Here is a 25195-nt window from a genome sequence, read left to right as displayed (position 1 = left end):
ATTATTCTATCAAGTGGGTTGTGTACAATTTATATGATAATAATCATAATCACCTTTCAGCACCCAACTGGCTGTTGAGTGTGTGGGACCGAGGTCCTGCGATGGCTGTCACTCCAGACGGTCTACGTTGTCAGTCGCGCGAGCAGAAGGAGTGGCACGGCTGTCGTGCCAACAAGGGAGTGTTTGGCAGCGGCAAGTACTTCTACGAGGCTACTGTCACTGATGAGGGGCTGTGTCGAGTCGGCTGGTCCACACAGCAGGTAGGATTGTTGTTTGACAGTTTGTGGCTCATATTTTTTTGGTTTCATAATTTCTGGAGCTTTAAAAATCGAGAAATATTTTCAAATTGAATATTTTAAGATTTTTCTTACCTGAGTTAGGGTATTTTAATTTAATAACGGGTCCGCAATCTATTATCTGCTTCCATTTACTTCAAATGAAAGTTTGATCAGACCAGATAGTTATTTTGATTTATCCAACACACTCTGTGATACAACACTATGAAGAAAAAGTAATCCGAAATCAACTCAATATTAGAATTTTCATTCTTGTTTTCACAGGAGTTCGTCGGTTGCGGTTTTTAGTCCGATTCCACTATCCTCAGTGGTTCCGGAGGAAAGTAGTGTTTATTAGGAAGAACAAGTGTCTAATTTTTTAGGATCCAAACTAATGTGCAATACAAGAAGGCCTAATTGCATTTGAAATATAGGGTAAAGTAAGCCACCAATTATCAACAGGTTAAGAAGAAGGGTGCCAGATATGTTGTTTTCCAAATAATTGCCTGTATTCATAAAACTTTTCAGGGTTGTTCCTTGATTGTTAAGCTTTACTTTGGTTGATCTTCATTCGGCAGGTACTCTTCTAGCAGGGTTGGATCACTGAGCTCTTCTGATGTTTCAGGTTGTGTTACTTGGGGTGTTTCATATTGAGTTGTCTCCACTGTTTCTCCAGGTCTTGTTAGATTTTTTAGGTTGGCAATTTCAGTTTTGATACCTTTCCAAAGTTAAAACAATGACTTATCTTCTACACTCACATTTTCTCCATTTAAGAATGAAGTCAGCACTCCAGGTTCTATCCTACTTTCTAGAAAGTGGAGGTGGCGTTGCAGAGTCAAGATATTTTTTGGCGTTGATGTTTTGGTGGCTGTTGTTTTGTCTAGCAATTTAGTGAGGTTTGCTTCTTTTGCACCAATTGAAAGGAGCCCGTAGGTTTTGAAGCTGTTTTGAATGGTCTTGGATTAATCGCTCTACATTCCAGGAATTCTTTAAGTAGCGGTGTAAACTCTTCGTTTTTTAGTTTTCTCCCTCCATTGTCAAATTGCCACTTATACACTGCCCCGCCGCCGCCAAGCAGCCTTCAAGGGGTGCAATGATGGCTGCAAGATGTGAGTTGCATTTGGGTAGAGAGCAACGAGAATGATATTTTTCTCTGAGCACAGTTCGCTCAATTCTAAGCCTCATGTACAACATTTCCTATATACTCATAAAATGATTGAGCCACCCACACTCAGTTTTTCCTGCACCCCTTTCGTCGGGATACTGGCAATCACTTTTGGTAGCCATCCGTCATATGGATAAACAACCATGGGAGGAGCCAGACTTCTAGAATTCCAACTGAACACTTCAAAAGAACTGTGAAATTGTCTTTGTCACTGCTTCCTGAAACCCTGTAAACAGCTTTTTCTCCCCAACCAACAAACACTTTTCCTTTGTCTGGACAAAGGAAAAAAGCAGTGTCGTCACAATTGAATTCTCTGGATGAGTCCTCCACAATACAGAGCAAGTGGTTTAATAAGTAGGTTCGTACTTCTTGAAACCAGTTGCTGGCCCTACTAGTTTTCATATTTTGGCATTCTCTTAAAGAGAGCTGAGGATGCCTCTTTAAGAAACTGTTATCAACCCATCTTTTGGCTGGATCTTCAGTTTGAAAAAGGTTGATTTACATATATACACGGTATGAGGACACGATCACTCAGATTCACTAGACTGACGTGCACGCTTCCTACCTTTTCTGGTAGGCCTAAAATAGTGGTCCAGCAAGTGATAGCAGTTTTGGTGGATTCCTCCATTACAGCCATTGGACACCAATAGGTTGTTTTCTTTTTCAGTTTTTTTTCCCAGGCACACAATACAGAGGCGGTTATTTTCGCCTGGCAGCTTAGAGAGCTCATGTCGAGGTCCCAGTACATCTCCAGCAGGTTCTGGTGCATTCTCAACTTGAACTTGGTCTGTGGTCAACTCCTCAATGATGCTGATAAGAAAGTCTCTATGATTTTTCTGTTGTTCTTTATCTGTGTTCGCTTTGTACAAGATAAATGCATTGTGCAGCGCCATACTGATGAAATTCACAAATATCTGTTTCCAGTATCGCCTGGTAGGCCTGCCACAAGAAAAATGGTACATGGTTTTATCCTTGACATCTACACCTCCCATATCAGCATTGTAGTTTGCTATTAGAACTGGTTTTAATGCTTCTCTTCCTTCTTTACTTAGCACTTGTTTATCTTCTGTATGACAGGCGGGTGTCAGACAGTACACAGGTTTCCGCTTCTTTTTTCCTTGTAGCCTACAAGAAGGACATTTTTCTTTCTAAAATACACTGTCTCACCAACTCCAAGATTTCTCTTTGGCAGACTTTTTGACAAACCTTTAGAGCTCTTCCTTACTGTGCCTGTAAGGTAAGTTTTTCATTTAGCAGGGCTTCAGCGAGAGGAATCTTGGTATACCAATTGTCAGTAAGCAAGTGATAACCTTTTCCCAGTAAACTACACTTGGCCAATAAATCAAAAACTACTTTTTGGGCCAAAGGTTCATCTCCATCTTAAAGGACATCTTTCCCACTGTATAGTTCGGAATGGAGCACATAAGAGGTCTCACTGTCACACATTCTCATGGATTACTCTGGCATTATTCAATGTGACATCAAAGAGATAAAAAAACCATTTCTTATACCCTTTCATACACCTCGCATCACTGGGAAGCATGAGAGTCGTTGGTCCTGTTAGTCTACTCCGTTCATGTTGTTATAGTTTATTACAACATTTGGGTTTAGTTGTGGTTGTGGATTAGAACGTCTTTTCTCTCTTTGAGGAATGACTTCCTCATATTCTGATCTGGTATGGATTGTTGATAACATGGCTACATCCTTTCTGTCCATCCACTTCAGGGCTAATATTTTCTTAATGTGCAATAAGTTAAGTTCACCTTGTTCAAGCTGTTTCTTTTTTATTTATTTTGGGAAATTGGTTCTGTCAGACCTCACAACCCCTACACTATATGTATGTCTGTTCAATAGCTCTAAAAAGAGTTTTGGTGAACTATAAAAGTTGTCGAAATATAAAACCCCACCTTCATCCAACAGATCTGCTTAAATTTCCAATACTATTTTCTCACTGAGTAAAAAAGTTTTCTCTGAGTTTGCAGCATTTTCAGTCTGATTTTCACCAACCTCAAGATTTTCTGCGTTGTCAGGATCATCTGCATTCTCCTAATTTTCTTCTTCGGGCTGTACGTCCGTCTCTTTGCCAGTATACATTTTAATGTTATAACAGGAGCCAGTTTTAGTGTCATTCAATTAGTATATTTTTACACCAAACCTAGCTCGTTTTGATGGATTGGACTGTATATAACTCAGTCTGCCTGAAAATTTTATTAGACTTTCGTCAACACAAATTTCTAAACTGGATTTTTCCCAGCCTTGTGACCAACACCAATTGAATCAAATACCCCATAATAACCAACAAATTTAAAAAAAAGCCTAAGAGATACACCTGTATGTGAGAATAAATAAGCTAAATGAAATACAGTTTTTTTTTTATTTCGAATAAACATTGTTTATTTGTTGTTGTTTTTTTTCTTATGTAAAATGATTACCAAACAAATTTTAAAATGCCAAATAGGCACAGTTAAGAAATAACTCATAACTGAAGTGTCGTAAGATGATTTTGGATGATAATTTAGTATTACAGTACTGTATTTTCAAAAATCATGAGTTTTGGTATTTGTACACCCTCCCCCAGCCCTGTACGGATAAGATTATCAAGAGTTAATAGTATTTTTGATTTAGAAATTTTTGAAATATTGAAAATCAAGTAAAGTTTTATTTAAGTTTTTATTATACTTTTTGTAGTACAACATGACTCTACTTACAGGCTAGCCTGGACCTCGGAACTGATAAGTTTGGGTTTGGCTTTGGTGGAACGGGTAAGAAGTCTAATGCCAAACAGTTTGACAACTATGGAGAAGCATTTGGTATGCATGATGTGATCGGTTGTCTCTTGGACTTGGATAATATGCAGATAAAGTTCTCAAAGAACGGCAAGGACTTGGGGCTCGCCTTCACTATCCCTGCAGCTCTCAGAGATTCTGTGTTCTTCCCTGCCGTAGTGCTCAAGGTATTGGTCCATCTCTGCAACCTAGCGATGTAAATCACAGCTACTTATTGGTAACGTTAGCAGACGTTCCGTGCCAGGCCGGTAAAAGGTGACTTTTGTCACCTAATACTGCCCCAAGTCACGGGTCCGCCCAGAACAAACAGCTGCTAAAAGGTGACTGTAACTGCTTACAGAAATGAAGTGCCAAGAAGTGATGGAGTGACACGGGAGCTCTTGACATAGTCCGTCACATGACAGTCACTGTCATTGTTTAGCACTGCATATCATGCAGCCTATTTCCAGTCAATTCAATACTTCTTTTCACTTAAAGTTTTCTTAAATTTGAAACTATGTTTTGACCCGCTTAGATCACACTGGGCTGTTTTATCATTAGGGTCTTTTTGTGAAAAAATAAGTCCATAGATAACTTGTTTTTTGTTTAGTTTTTGACATGATTGTCACTCTAAAAATATAAAACTATTTATTCAGTAAAACACGTTTCACAAAAAAATTGATGCACATCAAGTTTATAATATTTTAACAGACATCGTTAGTCATGTTTAAAAGAAATACAACACCAATCTGTATTTTACATATATTAACCTAATAATAGCTAGCTTGAAAATTGTGTAACTTATACAAAATTGATATTTCTGTAAAGTAGGTATTTGCTATCTTAGGGGATTTAGGTAGTAATTAATTTTTGTTCAAGCAAAAACTCAAACTATTATCATTAAAACGCACTTTAAAAGATCATGGTGAGCTTAACCATTTAACTATTGGATACTGAAGTAGACATCCCATCTATATGGACCAGCTGTCACTAATTTTTCATTAAAAAGAATATAGTTCTGTGAGCCAGTCACAGAATGCGCTAGAGTCAAAAGATTAATTATAACAGTTGCTATAGCACACAATAAGTCAGCCCATTAGTTTGACTTGGTAAAAAAGTTAGTGTATGGTATTCGGCAGAAATCAGTAATTTAGATCAGCGCAATCTATTTAGAGTAAAAAACTGGTGACAAATTTTATGTGGGACTAGAATGTCTAGTTGTATTAGTCAAAGCTATGATATTTTTTTTAATTTGATGCAGAATGCTGAGATTTCCTTTAACTTTGGAGCCCAGCCGTTCAAACATCCTCCACCGTCTGGGTTTGTTGCTGTTTGTCAAGCTTCCAAGAGTAACGTCAAGAACTCAGAAGTGACTGGAGCTGCAGCTGTGGTCACCAAGAAGGTCAACAACGCTCCTCAGGCCATCATCATCGAGGTGCTTTCTTTTTGCATTTCTTATATAATATTACTAGGTACAAATTATTACAAATACGACAAGTCACTTTTGTTGTTATCCCTGTTTTCTTTACTTCATTGCCGATCAGCTAATATGCATTGTTTCATAAATAACTATGAGTTTGGTGCTATTGAACATTTATTGTAAATAAGACTTAACTTGGTATTATTGCATGCTCAAATAGAGTATGTAATGTAGGTCTACGTTTTTTTCAGTTTTCTTTTCTACGGATCTGATTTCCTTAAATCTGTGACGATTCTATGAATAGTTGTCTTTATAGTTACTGGAATCACACATGGAAACTTAATTTCAAACCTATCTTGGCCTAAAACCAATTATTTACTTTTAATTTACAAAACATACTCTTTGAGCCTGCGAAAACCTCAAGTTGAGTTTTATTCACAATAAATTCCTAATAAGCTAACGCTAAAACTCATAGATAACTATGCAACGGTGTTTATTAGTTGATTGGTAATGAAGTAAAGAAAACAGGGACATGTAAGCTTGTATTGTTGTTAAAAAATGTCTTTACGATACTTGTAATTAGGGTCGTGTTAAAATAAAAAAAAAATTGTAATCTTACTTATTGCTGGTACTCTGCATTATCAACACTTTGCATACAGATATCCTGCTATTTTATATCTTCTTCTCTTCTTTCCAGCGTTCTTAGGTCTCTTCCAGTTCTGATTTCTGTGTTGTTTAGTAAAATATAGTTATTAAGTTTCGCTGACAAAGCTGTTTGATATATTAATTATTCTTCAAAATTCAATACTGCAAACCTAAAAATATTAGAGGAAAGTTGGATTAATTCGACATTCACAGCAAAGTTATCAGTTTTTTTTTTTAAATATACTTTTTTACCAACAGAACCCCCCCCATGGAACTTATTCTTGGCCTTGTAAAGCCAGAGTAAAATTTTGCAAATTTCCTAATCGTGATACATTTAATTTCCTTCTATTCTATCTTGTCATAAATATTCAAAAAAAAACGTCGTCATCACATTGCAATATTGACAAATTATAATCCAACCTAAATGTTCATTTTTTCTTCTTGGTTATGTTCCAGCCATCGCGGGAGTTAGCAGAACAAACATTCAACCAGATAACCAAGTTCAAGAAGTACCTGGAGAACCCCAAGATAAGAGAACTGCTGGTGGTTGGAGGTGTTTCAATCAAAGATCAGATATCCAGTCTCAGTGCGGGGGTTAGTTATTAGTCTGTAAATATAATTAAAACTACCAAGTTCATTTTCCACTAGAATTCTTGTTTGCTTTTAAAATTAGTTAAAGAAAGTAACTACTTCATTTAAACCCGTAGAACTTCTAAAGATGATATATCAGGCACATGAGTTACAATAAACTTTCACTCACAAACTAATAAAGTAATGCTGTACGATTGATCCTCCTAGTGAGGATAAGCACAATCTCGGTGTTATAAATCTCCAAGGAAAAGCGGTGGTTATCGTCCATCTTATCACTAGACCCATGGTCAAGGCCAAAAGCCTCTGCAGCTCATCAACGTTCTTGGCTGACGATATCATCTGTATTACCAATAAGGGAAGTCTCATGAGGCATTTCCACCTGGCAGTCTTTGTGCTTGACGAAGCTGATGGTTTACTCAAGCTCAGTTCTGATGTCCACAGGTAGACATAGTGGTGGGTACTCCAGGCAGGATGGAAGACCTCATCTCTGGTGGCCAGCTGTCTCTCACTCAGTGTCGGTTCTTTGTGCTTGGCTAAGCTAGTGGTTTACTCAAGCTCAGTTCTGATGTCCACAGGTAGACATAGTGGTGGGTACTCCAGGCAGGATGGAAGACCTCATCTCTGGTGGCCAGCTGTCTCTCACTCAGTGCCGGTTCTTTGTGCTTGACGAAGCTGATGGTTTACTCAAGCTCAGTTCTGATGTCCACAGGTAGACATAGTGGTGGGTACTCCAGGCAGGATGGAAGACCTCATCTCTGGTGGCCAGCTGTCTCTCACGCAGTGTCGGTTCTTTGTGCTTGACGAAGCTGATGGTTTACTCAAGCTCAGTTCTGATGTTCACAGGTAGACATAGTGGTGGGTACTCCAGGCAGGATGGAAGACCTCATCTCTGGTGGCCAGCTGTCTCTCACTCAGTGTCGGTTCTTTGTGCTTGACGAAGCTGATGGCCTACTCAAGCTCAGTTCTGATGTTCACAGGTAGACATAGTGGTGGGTACTCCAGGCAGGATGGAAGACCTCATCTCTGGTGGCCAGCTGTCTCTCACGCAGTGTCGGTTCTTTGTGCTTGACGAAGCTGATGGTTTACTCAAGCTCAGTTCTGATGTTCACAGGTAGACATAGTGGTGGGTACTCCAGGCAGGATGGAAGACCTCATCTCTGGTGGCCAGCTGTCTCTCACGCAGTGCCGGTTCTTTGTGCTTGGCTAAGCTAGTGGTTTACTCAAGCTCAGTTCTGATGTCCACAGGTAGACATAGTGGTGGGTACTCCAGGCAGGATGGAAGACCTCATCTCTGGTGGCCAGCTGTCTCTCACTCAGTGCCGGTTCTTTGTGCTTGGCTAAGCTAGTGGTTTACTCAAGCTCAGTTCTGATGTCCACAGGTAGACATAGTTGTGGGTACTCCAGGCAGGATGGAAGACCTCATCTCTGGTGGCCAGCTGTCTCTCACGCAGTGCCGGTTCTTTGTGCTTGGCTAAGCTAGTGGTTTACTCAAGCTCAGTTCTGATGTCCACAGGTAGACATAGTTGTGGGTACTCCAGGCAGGATGGAAGACCTCATCTCTGGTGGCCAGCTGTCTCTCACGCAGTGTCGGTTCTTTGAGCTTGGCTAAGCTAGTGGTTTACTCAAGCTCAGTTCTGATGTCCACAGGTAGACATAGTGGTGGGTACTCCAGGCAGGATGGAAGACCTCATCTCTGGTGGCCAGCTGTCTCTCACGCAGTGCCGGTTCTTTGTGCTTGGCTAAGCTAGTGGTTTACTCAAGCTCAGTTCTGATGTCCACAGGTAGACATAGTTATGGGTACTCCAGGCAGGATGGAAGACCTCATCTCTGGTGGCCAGCTGTCTCTCACGCAGTGCCGGTTCTTTGTGCTTGGCTAAGCTAGTGGTTTACTCAAGCTCAGTTCTGATGTCCACAGGTAGACATAGTGGTGGGTACTCCAGGCAGGATGGAAGACCTCATCTCTGGTGGCCAGCTGTCTCTCACTCAGTGCCGGTTCTTTGTGCTTGGCTAAGCTAGTGGTTTACTCAAGCTCAGTTCTGATGTCCACAGGTAGACATAGTTGTGGGTACTCCAGGCAGGATGGAAGACCTCATCTCTGGTGGCCAGCTGTCTCTCACGCAGTGCCGGTTCTTTGTGCTTGGCTAAGCTAGTGGTTTACTCAAGCTCAGTTCTGATGTCCACAGGTAGACATAGTTGTGGGTACTCCAGGCAGGATGGAAGACCTCATCTCTGGTGGCCAGCTGTCTCTCATGCAGTGTCGGTTCTTTGTGCTTGGCTAAGCTAGTGGTTTACTCAAGCTCAGTTCTGATGTCCACAGGTAGACATAGTGGTGGGTACTCCAGGCAGGATGGAAGACCTCATCTCTGGTGGCCAGCTGTCTCTCACGCAGTGTCGGTTCTTTGTGCTTGGCTAAGCTAGTGGTTTACTCAAGCTCAGTTCTGATGTCCACAGGTAGACATAGTGGTGGGTACTCCAGGCAGGATGGAAGACCTCATCTCTGGTGGCCAGCTGTCTCTCACGCAGTGTCGGTTCTTTGTGCTTGGCTAAGCTAGTGGTTTACTCAAGCTCAGTTCTGATGTCCACAGGTAGACATAGTGGTGGGTACTCCAGGCAGGATGGAAGACCTCATCTCTGGTGGCCAGCTGTCTCTCACGCAGTGCCGGTTCTTTGTGCTTGGCTAAGCTAGTGGTTTACTCAAGCTCAGTTCTGATGTCCACAGGTAGACATAGTGGTGGGTACTCCAGGCAGGATGGAAGACCTCATCTCTGGTGGCCAGCTGTCTCTCACACAGTGTCGGTTCTTTGTGCTTGACGAAGCTGATGGCCTACTCAAGCAAGGCTACACAGAGCTCATTGACCGTTTACATCGACAGATTCCCAAGATTACCTCAGATGGCAAACGCCTGCAGATGATTGTGTGCTCAGCTACTCTTCATGCGTTTGAAGTGAAGAAAATGGCTGTAAGTTACGAAGTAGTTAAGTGTTTTATTTTATAACATTACAAACATTAATATTGATTACACATAGTGATGAGAAAATTTGACATTTTTGAATCTCAAATTCGAATTTTGTCTTTTCGAATCTCGAATTTTTTGAACCTTTAAGGCGATTCATATTTTTTTAGCTTTTCCTCTCTCAGTCATTAAATAATGTTGCATTAATTTGTGTTGTTAAGCCAAAGCCACATTAAAAATTAGATGAATACAATTAATAAGTTTCATTGTAGGCCTACATATACAGTACATTTCATTATTACTTTATCTGTTACTTTTGATTAGGTAACCTATGTAATATAGGCTATGAACAGTATGAACTTTGTCAATGCTATATAAAATTGTACAAAGTCGAATGAGAATAAACTTTTAATTATATGTGATAATAGAAGCACTGCTCAAATAGACGTTTAGGTTAGTTTAGACTAGTGTATGTGCTATTTGTTAGTCAACTTAAAATGATCAGTTAAGAAGAGTCTATTGTTTAATCAATCTTCTAACCAAACCAAACCTAACCTAATTGGCACTATAAGAGTGACCAATCACTGACTGATCTTGATCTACGATGAAAAAATACCAGTTAACAGTATTTACATGCATGGATAAATGAGTATCAATTAAAGGGAAAATAAAAATCTAGACCAAGAGACTGTAAAAAAAAGAAGCCTATTTTATTTATACCTACAAAAAACAAGATAACATACAACTACTTAGGTATCAGTTATGGTTTAGACATACAACAATATAAACCAAACCAACACAAAGTAACAAAAACCAGAAAAATAATGAATTACATAGGATTAAAACTGTACAACATCTTGCCTAACAAACTTAGATATAAACACGCTCCCTATCTTTAAAAAACAGCTCAAACAATACGGTACTTCAATAATCAACCTTACACAACATACAGAATATCAGGAAGAAAATACATTTCCCATAAAGTAATGCTCCAACACAAATCATACATTCACCCTACAACACTACACACAATGAAGAAGCAAGTTAGAAGAACGATGAAAAAGAAGGACTGCGGTGAGGATTCCGATGGTAAATGGGGTGGATGGTAGGCCTATGTACACATCAATATTCAATACGTTATTGTAAGTATAGCTACTTTATCTTGATAGTTGGATCAAATCAAATGCAAATTTTAAATAAGAGAAATAATTCTTAAGATAACGTTTCCTTTAAACAACTACTTTCACTCAGTCCTCCTAACGAAGATTTTTATTTTAAAAAACCAGCATCTTAACCCGTTCGGGATCAAGCCGGTTCCTCTTCTTGTCGCAGACAAGTCCTGCAGTGCTGAAGAGTCGCTCGCTGAACACTGTTGCTGGCGGTATACATAATATTTCATAGCAACTTGTTTTAATCTAAAAGAGCTGCTGATATCCCAATATTCGAATATGCTCTTCTCTTCTCCTTGTAGGTGTATCAGGCCTTCTTCTAAATACTGCTGAAGTTCATTTTCCAAGGTACGCTGAACTGTCGAAGAAATTGGGCTTACATTGGCAAAAGCCTGAGCGTAGTGAGACCAAAAGCTGAGCTGTTTTGACTCATCCAGAGAGTGAGACGTTTCTTCCTGCTCGACGGATGTGTTAGAAGATCCTTAACTTTCCTCATTTCTGTCAGTATTCTTTTCTTAGCCTCTTCCAAAGCTTCTTTGTTCTTGAAAGGAACTGCTTATCTTGGGTCAAGTATGGTGGCCACTGCCAAGTTGACATTTTTTCAATATCGGCATATCGTCTTTTCAAAGACGAGACAATATCATTCTTAACGCCCATCAGACCAGAACCCGTAACATCCGTGTTGACCAGGAAATTCTCCATTGTGTTTATCAGAGGAATTACCTGAAGAAAGAAATAGGCTTAGAACTTTATAAGGAAAACAATTTGAGTTTAGGTACTTGCGTATTATACGGACCACAACCTTACAAAGCACACTACGGCGGCTAGGTTAGTTAGTTGTGTGGTCTTTATTCACTCATTTACCAAACATAACCTAGTCTAACCGAACCCAAAAAGGTTGTGGCCCAGCTAATGTAAGTAGCCTATAACAATTTAGTTTAGTGCAAAAAATGTTGTTGTTAAAGTTAGTTGTCTGAGTATGCCTAAAGGGTTTTTATGCTGTTGTTAAAAAAATTTTATTAGGTTCATGTAATCAAATGTATGTTTGGCCAAACTTTCACCAAGTTGCATGTGTTAAGTTTTTACATTACCTTAATCTGATAAGGATTTGATGAATAGGCCCAATAAATAACAACTGAAATTATAATCAATAAAACATCATTTCAAAATAGGCCTAGTAATTTTTTTTTTTTAGAATCCTATTTATCCCTCCCACGTTTTTCTAGCTTAGCTTGATTCCTAAATATTTCCTAAGCCTAACCAATGATAACTTAATTCAGAAATTGTAGAAGCTTCCTTGCTGACTTGTCTGGTTGCAGTTTCGAAGATTTCTAGAATATCAACAGCCGCTTTCATTGTCTTAAAGTCATCCGAAGTTAGTTCCACTGTGAGATTGATGTCCGCCCGTCCAGATATTAATATTAGAGCATCTTTTTGCTCAACGAGCCTTTTGAGCATATAGTATGTCGTGTTCCATCTCGTTGGCTCCTCTTGAATCACTCTATGCTCGGGTAGCTCTAGTTGTCTCTGGATACTTTTTAGTACCTTCGTGGTTTTGGCTGACTTTTTGAAGTTGCCAACAACTTTTCTTGCTTTTTTGATAACATTGCTTATCCTTGGATTGTCCAAACAGTCATCTTTTATTACTAACTGCAGTGTATGCGCTACACAGGAGTACGCCTGGTAATCACTACCATTCAGTGCAGCTGTAATGTCTGGTCTGTTGTCACGAACAACTCCAACTACTTTCGATTGAATCCCCCATTCATTGAAAATTTCTTTTCAATGATTTCTTCTTCAATGGTTCTTCTTTTGTTCACAGTTTGAACAATGGTTTGCAATGGGCTCGGTGTTGGGCATTACATACAATTCTTACTGCTATTTTTTGCAACAGAAGAACGTTGTGGGTCCTGGTGGAATGACCGTGCCTAGCACCATACCCAATGTGAGATTGGAAAAAAGCCAAGAAAGCATATTTAAGGAAAACAAAAGGCATATCACTTTTAAGTCTACGCAACAAGAAAATGACTCTACTTAACTTTGAATAAAGTGAGTCTATGTGGTCACTCCAGCTTAGGACAGAGTCAAGAGCAAGGCCAAGCAGTTTTACAGGAACAGTATCACTCTGTGTGTTCAATCTGGTTCTACTTATATTAAAAATTATTGACTGTGTCTTATCTTTGTTCAGAGCAAGCTTATTATTAGAAAACCACTCTGCTGCTAGTTTAAAGTTAGACTCAACAGTTTCAACGGCTACCACAGGGTCTACATGGCTAGCAAACAGCGTTGCATCATCAGCGTACAACAGCACCTTTGTGTCAAGTCTGAAATATATGTCATTCATGCAAACAATAAACAGGAAGGGGCCCAATATGGAACCCTGGGGCACACCATACTTAACAGGCAATGGGGCTGATTTAGATCTAAATATGTATCAAAATCTAAGTTGTGGTTTGCTGCATGTATTGCAATGGTTTTGTATTGGTTTGTTTTAACATACTGTCTATGTCCATTCATCCTTTTTCTTAGAGTGTGGGTGGTTAGGCCTATATATTAAGATCAGGTTTTCACTATTGGGTGTTACATGGTCCTTTATTTTGTACTCTTTGTTGTAGGATGTGCTGGTGAAGGTTTCTGCAGGAATGTTGATGGCAGAGGTCTTGCATTTAGTTTCATTGCAAGGGTAGGAACCTGGGGGCAGTCTTGGAGGTGGTTCAACAGACGGGTCGGGTAACTCGGGATGGACTAGGATGGTTTTTAGATTGGCTGGTTGTCTGTAGACTATGGTGGGGTTTTTTGCTAGAGATCTTTAGTCTGATTGGAGCTTCGAAGCATGTTGTAGCCGGTTCTCAAAAGGTTATTGAGCCTGTTGAAACCTGGGTGTTAAGTAGTCACCAGGTTGACATCGTAGGTGGTTTTGGTTCTCTTTGGTGGATTATCAGCAGCATTTTGGGTCGCTTTTATCTGCGAAGAGACTGTTTGTGTTGGGTATCCTCTATTTTCAAAAGCAGTTTGGAGTTGTTTATTGTAAATTTCAGATTCTTCCCGTCGGAGTTTATTTGTTTCCCTCTTAAGACAAAACTGTAGGGTAGGGAGCGTTTGGTGTTGTTGGGATGGCAGCTGTTGCAGTGTAGGTACTGTTGGTGGTTGCTGGGTTTGGTGTAGACAGATGTAGAGATTGAGCCATTTTTCAGTTCCACCACGACGTCAAGAAAGTGAACCGCAGTTTCAGATAATTCCCAAGTGAATTTTAATGTTGAGAATGTGTTTAGGCTGTTTAAAAAATGGTTGAGGCTATTTTGTCCATGGGAAAAAATGAGAAAGATGTCATCTATGTATCTAAACTAATAGGTTGGTTGTAGAGTCATTTTATGGGCAAACTTGTAAATGACTTTCTGCAAAAACAGAATTCCTTGCCCTATAGGCCTAAATGTCCAAAGTCTATAGGCTACTACAATTTAATTTATATACTAGCTATCAAATATTAAATTAGAGATCCAAGGAAGAACACAAAACACATACACAAGGTGTGTAAATGAATAAATGCTTTTCAACAAAATTACTCTTAGTTAACGGGCTAGACCGATTTAGTATTTATTACAACCTAGGCTTAATTGAGTTTAAAAATAAACTTCAGTGTAGAACAGAACAAAAGTTTCAGATTGTAGCCTATTAATTAAGCTTAAGCATATTTTTTATTTGTTTAATTACAGCTAATCTGTATAGGTCTACTCAAAATAATCATCCTAGTAAACCTTATATATAATACATGAAGGCGATTTCTACGAAACACTACTCCTCCATTAATAATTGACGGATTTTTACAAACGAGGTGTCAAAATTAAGTATTTGTGTGTAGACGCCCCCTTTCACCAATTCCTGTAATAAAAGTCCTCGGGCTTTGCCCCACAGGCCATCAAAATCTTAATGTATTTTTTATGAAGAAAAGATTTTGTTTACTTAGACAGACGAATAATTTGTATTAATTGCATACTGAAACATCTGTTTATAGTAAACGCATGATACACTTAAGAGCGATCGTTTTCAGAGTGAGTTCATTTTCAGTTTTGAGAACTGGAGTGGAGTGAGCGTTTTTCAGTTTCGATAACCTGAAATTTGGTGCCTGAAAGTTGAGGAACTGAAACCTCTGTTGGCTTTGTCTCCTTAGAAAAGAAAGATATAGCTTCACCCACAAATCTATCTTTCAATAGTAATTTTTCATGTGGTTTCAGTAAAACACACTTAAAATGAGGGTCTACTGCCATAGACACTTTATACAGGTTTTCTGATTTTATATTGTAAAACCTAGTCTTCATAGATAAAAGTAAATTTCTACAAAATGCTGCGCCAGGTTTCTTTTTGCGCAATCTTTTCTCCAAAATATCTTCAATTGTCGATACTAATAGATAAACCATTGACATAGTCTGCAACTTGCTGGATGATGCTTTTGTAGTTGTCTCATCTAAAGGGCATTAAAATGTCAATATATTCCTCAGCCATCTTCCATCCAGCCACGGAGAGGTTGTTAATATTGCTCCTTGAGGATATCAACTCACAAGACAACTGATTATCTGGTACTCCAAGTTCCAACGAGTTTCACAGTCTTGCACCACACCAACTCGACTTCTATCTTACCTAGATTCTTTTGATAAGAATGAAGTCTCTGTTGAGCTGATGAGCTTCTTTTGTAATGGCCTACAATGGAACTGGTTGCAGACAGCATACTTATCATTCCAGTTGTATTTTTTTGTGTCTAAGTGATAATTGCAGTGTGTGCGCAAAACATGTCACAAGTGTTCATGGCTGCAACCATATTGGCAGCATTGTCTGTGACTGAAAATATGGGAACGGTTTCATCCTGCATCCCCCATTCGGTTGCAATGTGTTTTATCTTATCTGCGATATGAAGCATCGTGCTCACTGGGAAGATATTCGTTCCCTAGACAAAATCTTTTCATCTTGTAATCTTCTGAAACGTAATGGAGGGTGAAGGAAATAATGGGATCTTTTTGTTATTTCTTGATGTCCATAAATCCATGGTAAAACTTAATGACATCACATTGGTAAGATCATTTTCGATTTCTTTTAACAAACTTAGCTTGGTTGGTTCATAAAGCTTGGGTATTACCCGTCTTGAAAAGGTTTTCCTAGAAGTCAGTTTATATTTAGGAGAGGCCTCCTTTAGTACGTAAATAAGCCCTTCCTCCTCTACTAGTGAATACAGGTGGAGAATCTTGGCCATCCATATCTCTATTTTGTTTGTTAAGGATTTCGCCTTGGACTGATCAGATGGCCAAGTCGTTTGCAGGTCTATGCATTGCCCTAAGGTTTGTTGTTTTTTATAATCTTTTTGAGCTTTTTTTGCTTCAACAACTTGTCTTTTTTGGATTGTTCTTTTTGAAATTCATCTGCCTATTTTTTATGTTTTGCAGTTTAAGTGCCTCTTTAGGCTTCTTGTACTACCGGTCTTTATGCCTATTTTGGCTTGGCATACATTACAAATAGCCTTACTGGGCTCCTTGTCGTCTTTATGGAAGTATTTCCAAATGAGCGTCTTAGTTTTGGTATGAAACAAAGGCCCAGAAGCTCCACTGGTACTAGCTCCATCTTGTGTTTCCCCAGAGCCTGTAGGCCTACTGCCCTGAGCTTGAAGGTTAGGACTATACCAACCAGGAGCATCCTCGTCTTCACTCATTGCATAGCCAAAGTAACTTGTCACTTAAATTATTACTTTCCAACGTCAATATCTCAATATTTAACTCAAGTTTTTTTCCAGCCTAGTTCCTATGGCATATACTTATCTCACCACTCTCTATGGTAATAAGCAAATTAAATCAACTTTATACTGCAGTTGTTAGTAGTTGTTGAGTAGTTCAGTTGATTGAGAACACGTTATGGGCTTTGGTAGGTTGGCTATGCAACTTTTTAGGGTTATCAAAGCAAGTCCTAGTTCTGATTGGTTAAATAGTTTGGTTTTGTACCGTGGATCCAGTTTCATTGGCACAATGTACAGTTTGTCATTTCTGCACATCGAAAATCTGGATTTGATGGCCTTTGACAATGATCTGGCCAGTGACAAACCAGTCCCTCGCTCTACTTTTTTCAAGAAATTTAACAAGTAGTCTTCATTGGAGAAATCACAAAATTCTTTCTAATGTTTTTTCAAGTGGTCAATGAGACTGCCACAGGGTGGCCGCAGAACTCCTAGGGAAAAAACCACGCATATTTCCCGGTTTTTCTGGGCAAAAATCCTGTTCTTCCCAGTCACTATTTCTGTTCCCCAAGAATACAAAGCAAAATTGAGCAAAAATAATTATTTTTTTAAGAATCAAGGTGTGACACAATAAATGACTTACCTTGCTTCTTTATTGAGTTATCACTAGACTGAGCGGTGTCAGTACCAACAGATTCCTCAGCTTCTGGAGGATGAACATCTCCTAATTCTTCCATTTCTATTTAAGTCTTTACTTTTCAATGCTCCAGTAGGTCTTTGTCATGGAAAGGGATGTCCTTGAATCTTGGGTCTAGGATCGTGGAGCAGGCTAGTGTTCAGTTGCCTTCAATGGAGGGATATCTTCTTTTCATAGATGCAATTAAATCATTTTTAGGCCAATTAATCCTGAGCCGGTCACATCTGGATTTTAGATTACTGTGAAGATGGTGTGAATAAGTGGGATTATCTGAAAATAAAAAGGTTGCTTTCACATCAATTTAAAAATAAGTTGAACAGCTATGACACTTCTCGTCTTTAAATGCAAACATTTTTTTTGGTGTGCAAAGAAAAGGCCCTTCACGTCAACGTTGAAGATGTCCGTTGGGTTTCTGTCCTGGATAATTTCATCAAAATCTTTCTTCAATTGATCAGCTTCTTGCTGGTAAACAGCCCCATCACAAAGAAATGTAAACAAAATTTTATTTAATTTCTTGAAGCCTCTAGCCATCCAGTGCTAGCTTTAAAATGTCATTTGTCTAAACCTGTAGCAACTGTTTAGCTTTGCTTCTTACAAGTGGACCACTGACAGGAATCTTCTTATCCCTCGTTTGTTTGAACCATTTCAAAACACACTGGTCCATGTCAGGATTTTCAGGCACCCTCAACCTTTTCTGTCTTATTATACTCTCACTTTCACAACGGAAATTGTTGTCTTTATTTTTTAGGTAAGTTGACAACGTTTTGGGAGGAATCCCGAAAGTCTTGGCAATTTCAGATTTTTTAAATCCCTTTTCTACCTCTTTAATTGCCGCTATTTTTTTTCTGCTAACATCAATGTTTTGTATGAAATCCGAGGCTTTGATGATGTCATAGTCACTTTGTTCACACACTTTAAAACGCAGATTTAACCGTAGGCTAAGCCACAAGTCTAAATAAACCACTAAAGCTACTGTAGCACACACTACACTACCAGACAGGTATAAGGGATGACACCATTGTGAGCTACGAGGAGTGGAGCGTTGCAAACAATAGAAGGGTGGGTGGGGTTGGGCAATGACCTTGATTCGATACGAGTACCGGCCGCAGCCGTGAGTCATGTAAGCCAAACAGTCGAGTATTGGTGGGGCGGAGTGGAAGGAAGGGGTGGGTGCGACAACCTTTCCGCTATACAGTACGCGCTAAAGGGCCAGCGAGGTATTTTTACCAGCCAATGATAGAAAGTAGTTTTTCGGGAATTCCTAGCTCAATGATATGACTTTCGATCAGATTTTCTTGCATAGAAACTTCGCATTATTATCCAAAATATAATTTGAATGAAAGAAAATTTTGAATCACAGAAGTTCAAATTATTCAGATTTCACTGTATTTTGTCCTCAGTCTAAAACGACATAATCAGTACAACATCCTAAAAAAATTTAGGCTCGGTTTGGATACTGATATCCAAACCAAACTGACTCGAATTTTTGGATATCCGCAAACCTCTAGTGGGGATCTTTTTCCAGGAAAGACTCATGCACTTCCCCACGTGGGTGGATCTGAAGGGGGAGGACGCAGTGCCAGAGACGGTTCACCACGTGGTGGTCATGGTGGATCCTCAGAAGGACAACTCCTGGCACAACTTACGCCGCCACATCACCACGGATGGAGTACACCACAGTGACAACTGTAGACCCGGCAACAACACTGCAGGTAACCAACCACTAGATAGATTTATGACTGTTTGGTGCAAGAAACGAGTATATAATGAGGCAATGAGACCTTCCTTTTGTTGTCACATGATAAGTAATGCAACAATGAATGAACAACTGCAGTTATTAGACCATAATTAATGCCATTTTTGTAAACATGTTGATACGAAACCTATTTTGAGAACAGTGATTCTTTTGCAAAGACGGTTTGGACCACATTTCATCGTTTGACGACATGGCTCTGTTCCAGATCAGAAAGCGGTAGGGAACTGAGTAAAAGTGTTTAGAATAAGAACCTAAATTGTAAAAATATTAAGTAAAAGTCAAAACAATTTTTGTACGACAGCAAATATCAAAACAGTGTGAGTTGCAGTAACTAAATAGTCCAATGAGTTTTTCCAGTAAGCCTTTGTTACTGGAATCTTTCCGTTGGCTCTTTTTTTTCTTTGGGATTTCTCTTAAAAACTACACTTAAGTTCCGCTAATCCGAACATCTGCTTAATCAACACGTCCAATAAATTATTTTTCAATAAATTTCACTGATATAAGAAGTATATTATATTAAAGTTGAGTATAAAAGGCAATGGGAATGGTAAAATATGGTGAAATGAAGCATAAAGTACTCAATTAAAGAATACGATGGTTTGGTTATCAGGTAAAGATTAAATTTACTAAAGTTAATCAAAAACAAAGCATTATTTAGTATGAAATATTGAACATACCTTCCTGAAAAATCAACTTTGGTTACTTGTTTTTTAGACATGAAATCCCGCATCGTCGAATTCAAATTCATTCAAATTCAAATTCAAAACTTCTTTATTTGTTTTATGTACAGTAATACAATAAATAGCGTCACAGTTCCTTAATCTAACATTGCAATGAATTGTTCAGTCATACAGCATCAGCATTCACACTGATTAAATTGTACAACTCTTCAAGAGAGTAAAAAGCATTTCTGATTAAAAAACTTTTGAGTTCGCTTTTGAACTTGTTTTGATTTTCTATGTTCAATATTTCTTTTGGGATATGTTTTAAGAATACAGAACCGGCATAGCATGGTTTCTTTTTATATAGCTCAGAATTGTGAAAAGGTAAGACTATGTTTTTTTTATTTCTGGTATTGTATTTATGTATGTCTTCATGTGTTGTAAAATTGGCTTTATTTTTCCTGACATGCATAATACACTCAAGGATATACAAACTATAGACGGTTAATATATTTTGTTTAATAAAATGCTCCCTTACAGATTCATTAAACTCGAGATTTAACATGGCTCTTATAGCTCTTTTTTGACTAATTAAAATTTCACAAAGGTTTTGTTTGGTTGTACCTCCATAGACACAAACTCCATATGATATATGGGATTGCACGTGGGCATGAAAAACATTTTTTAGAACTTTTGAATTACAAAGATAATACAATCGTTTTAAGGCATAAATTCCTGAGTTTATTTTTGCTAAAAGATGGTCTATATGCAGGTCCCAACTAAGATGGTTATCGATATAAACTCCCAAAAATTTTGATTTATCTACCCTTTCTATTATATTATTATCAATAAAAATGTTAAAATCATTCTTGTTTCGGTTTTGTTTTGTAGTGAAATGAATGTAGTTAGTCTTCTGCGAGTTTAATATTAGATTATTGGATGAAAAAAAATCCTGAAGTTTACCTAATTCTATGAATGAATTGATTTCCATTTCCAAGCCAGTCTTTGCGGACATAATAAGATTAGAGTCGTCTGCATATAGTATGAGTTGATTTTTTATGTCCTTAAGTTTACTTAGATAGTTTGGCATATCCCTGATGTAACTAATAAATAATAAAGGTCCAAGTATTGACCCTTGTGGTACCCCGTGTTTGATTGGTTGCAAAATTGATTGATATTTTATCACTTGATTTCCTTCTGTTTTTGATATTTCTACATATTGACTCCTATTTTGAAGGTAACTTTCAAACCAATTTAAATATGAGTTTTTGACGCCTATACTACTTAATTTTTCAACAATTTTGGTATGGGATATGCTGTCAAAGGCTTTAGATAAATCCATAAAAATTCCAGTTACTATGTTTTTCTCATCCATTGATTCAATTACTGACTCAATGAAAGTAATTAGAGCGGTATTGACAGATTTGTCCTGTCTAAAACCATGTTGTTCTGGGCAAAAGAGATTATTATCGTTCAAATGCTTTACCAATCTTAAATACATGGCTTTTTCAAAAATTTTTGATATCGAAGGTAAAATAGAAATAGGACGATAATTTTGAATTTCTGTGTCATCTCCCTTTTTCAAGACTGGTACCACTTTTGAAATTTTGAGTTGCTCTGGAAAAATTCCTGAAATGAACGAAGCGTTGACTAAATGAACCAATGGCTTGATGAGTGGATCCCTAACAAATTTTATTACTTAACTGGTACCCCATCATAGCCACTAGACCACTTATTTTTGAGTGAATCAAAAATGGCAATTAGCTCTTTTTCTTCCATTGGCGGACATCTAAAATTTGGAATATGATTATCAAAACCATTATCATTATCATGACAACCATCCTGTGCCGGTGTCATGTCTTTTACCATATCATCTATTATAGTTACAAAATAATTGTTAAAACTATTGACTACTTCCCTGGGATTTGTAATTTCACCATTATCTGACCTTTAAGTATAATAATTTTTATTCTCTTTGTTTGTATTTTTTTGTGTTTCTTTATTTATGATTTCCCATGAGGCTTTACTTACATTTTCAGAGTTTTTAATTTTATTGTCATAATAGTCCCTTTTTAACTTTAATAGATTGAATTTATATTGTCGATTTTTTTCCTTAAATTCAGCTTTTAGGATTTCTGAGCCAGAAGATCTTGCCACTTTATTAAGTTCAATAAGATTATTTTTTTCTTCTTTTAATTCATGTGTAATCCAATTGTTTGTATTTTTTGTGATTTTTTTCTGAATAACCGGAAATGATAAATCAAAATAGTAGTGAAATATATTATGGAAGGTTTTATATTTGTCTTCGATTCGCGAGTTATAGAGTGATATCCAGTTTTCATTCGCCAAGAGTGATTTAAATAATGTCATATTATCAACAGAAAAACTTCTTCCCCGAAAGTGAATGCTTGGAGGATTTATTCTGTTAGGTAATAATAATAGTTCTATAATTTGCCCATCGTGATCGGATAAAGCAGTTATTACACCCTCTACTTTTACGGTTTCTTTATGAAAATTTGTTAAAACATTATCAATACAGGTTTTAGAGGTATCTGTGACTCGAGTTGGAAAATCTATCAAATAATCCATACCATGTCGTGTAAGAATATTCTTTAACTCCTTTGATTCAGGTGATACAACAAGCATATTTATGTTAAAATCTCCCATTATGATTAAAAATTTATTTTTATGTAACAGAATTTCAATAAGAGAATTCAAACGAATTAAAAACTCTGAATTATGTAATTGTGGTGTTCTGTATATTCCCACCAATGTGAAGCTGATGCTGCCCGACTTAAAAGTACAACAGCAACATTCAAACAGTTTATCCCGACATAGTACTTCGATTTCATCAGAAACCAGCTGTTTCCCCTTCAAACTCTCTTTGCATAAGATTGCAGTACCCCCACCGGTTGTTGTGCTGCGGGAGTATTGTGTGACCAGAGAGTAATTTTCTAGATTAAAACGTTCTAATTCAGTTCCATTCATTTTATGTTCGCTTAAAATGATTATGTGTGGATCTAATTCTGTTAAAATAACTTCTAGTTGTTCAATACGAGTAGATAAATTTTGGATATTCTGATGAAACAATCTGATATTTGAACTAATTTTATTTATCTTGGGTCTGATTCGTAATTTATTTGAGAGTTTAAAGGAGACTCATCTGGTGAAATGGTGAAAAGGGCTCATCTGCTGAAACGATAACAGGAGACTCATCTGGTTGGGTGATGTCTGGAGATAGTTCGGTTGTGATGTCTGTCTGTGGAGGGGTTGAACATTCTTCGGTGGTGATCAGCTTTATCAACTTTGTTACAAACTCCTCTTGGGAAAGCCCACGCCTCAGAACTCTCTTTGCTGTAGGTTGATCAGAGGTTACGATGCAGATAGTAGCACCAGTAGCACGATGGAAGTCCACAATCCTTTTGGCAAAGTGTTCTGGCAAGATGAGGTCTCTTATGCATCCTATTGGTGAGCAGATGAGGGTTTTAAGTTCTTTCTTCAAAAAATCTTCTTTTAATTGATTGAAAGCTGTGAGGTTAAAATTACCGGGGTGTCGAAAAACGTACCTCACAAATAAAGTTTGCCGGATAAAACAGTCGAAGCGTGGGTAATTTCGTCCAAGGTTCGATTGTTTACGTAAATACTAAGTCTAAGCTCAGAAATGAGTGTGAGTCAAGCAAAAGCTTACTCCAATACAACTCTTTTCATCACAGCTATCACAGACCTAGTAATCGATCGGAAATGAATTTTGGTCCTTCGAGCCGGATAATGCCTTGATGGCCAAAAGTCGTCGTAGGGCAAAATATGGACGCGGGCCGAAATCCCTAACGCCTATTCTAACCCCGAGCGGTGCAATATACAACTATTGCACACGCAACCTAACCGTACGGTGCAATATATACTATTGCACACGTTTTCCTACCGCTCGCTTAAATTAGTGCCTCGATGGCCGAATATCGTCGATGGGTAAAATAAACGCGGGCCGAAATCCCTAACGCCTATTCTAACCCCGAGCGGTGCAATATATAACTATTGCACACGCAACCTAACCGTACGGTGCAATATATGCTATTGCACACGTTTTCCTACCGTTCGCTTAAGTTAGTGCCTCGATGGCCGAATTGGTCCTTCGAGCCGGATAATGCCTCGATGGCCGAAAGTCGTCGTAGGGTAAAATATGGACGCGGGCCGAAATCCCTAACGCCTATTCTAACCCCGAGCGGTGCAATATACAACTATTGCACACGCAACCTAACCGTACGGTGCAATATATACTATTGCACACGTTTCCCTGCCGTTCACTTAAGTTAGTGCCTCGATGGCCGAATATCGTCGATGGGTAAAATAAACGCGGACCGAAATCCCTAACGCCTATTCTAACCCATCTATAATCACGCAACCTAACCGTACGGTGCAATATATACTATTGCACATGTTTCACTACCGTTCGTTTAAATTAGTGCCCTGATGGCCGAATATCGTCGATGGGTAAAATATGGACGCGGGCCGAAATCCCTAACGCCTATTCTAACCCCGAGCGGTGCAATATATACTATTGCACACGCAACCTAACCGTACGGTGCAATATATACTATTGCACACGTTTCCCTACCGTTCGTTTAAATTAGTGCCCTGATGGCCGAATATCGTCGATGGGTAAAATATGGACGCGGGCCGAAATCCCTAACGCTTATTCTAACCCCGAGCGGTGCAATATATACTATTGCACACGTTTCCCTTATACTTACCTGACTCTGGGTTAGTGGTGCACCATGTACTGCCACACCCGACTAACTCTAACCTTACCTGGTACTCCAACTGGGTAGTTCGGTTAGATAACTACTTAAGTAAATTACCTAGAGCCGGTGCCGGTGTGAGGAAAATATCGTGAGTAACCGTGCTTAATATTCTTAAGCACAGGTCGAGTTTATATTTATCGAAAAGTCGAATTTCAGTGCAAAATGTTCTTATGCACATGAAATAAATTTAGAACTATCGTATATCTATCGAATGGTCGAATTTCAGTGCAAAATATTCTTATGCACATGAAATTATCGTATGTCTATCGAATGGTCGAATTTCAGTGCAAAATATTCTTATGCACATGAAATTAATTTAAAAGCTACCGTTAACTCACCAAGACGTCTTACTTCCGTACCGCACGAGTGATCTGTCTTGACTATCCTCCCACCGTACCTAGGCCTTATATACCCTCCCGTGGGGCAGGAATTTTCCATACCTCAGCACAAAGGTCGGGAGTGCAGGCTGCAATGCGCTTGGACGGGCAACTCGTCGGTGCGTGTTCGTCCGCGCCTTATCGCTCCTAACCACTGATACGACCCGACGACAACAAAGCCCGCCTCGGCTTTAAACACAAAATATTC

At 38.5% G+C, this 25195-nt stretch overlaps 1 protein-coding gene across 1 annotated transcript in view; it reads left to right on the top strand.

Annotated features, from left to right (window-relative positions):
• LOC128985898 (ATP-dependent RNA helicase Ddx1-like) overlaps positions 1-25195 on the top strand; it is a 123368-nt gene that overhangs the window by 29101 nt on the left and 69072 nt on the right. The window contains exons 4-9 of the mRNA XM_054405871.1: positions 61-260; positions 4151-4393; positions 5467-5640; positions 6727-6864; positions 9581-9820; positions 18919-19105. Of these exons, the coding sequence (XP_054261846.1) occupies positions 61-260; positions 4151-4393; positions 5467-5640; positions 6727-6864; positions 9581-9820; positions 18919-19105 (1182 nt within the window). The remainder of the gene's footprint in view (positions 1-60; positions 261-4150; positions 4394-5466; positions 5641-6726; positions 6865-9580; positions 9821-18918; positions 19106-25195) is intronic.

Source organism: Macrosteles quadrilineatus, unplaced genomic scaffold (genome assembly GCF_028750875.1).
Source record: "Macrosteles quadrilineatus isolate MER2022 unplaced genomic scaffold, UCM_ALF_1.0 Scaffold_2__2_contigs__length_208266976, whole genome shotgun sequence".
In the NCBI taxonomy this organism is placed as follows: Eukaryota; Metazoa; Arthropoda; class Insecta; order Hemiptera; family Cicadellidae; genus Macrosteles; species Macrosteles quadrilineatus.
Note: the sequence above shows the minus strand (reverse complement) of the source record. Positions and strands in the feature narration are given on the sequence as shown.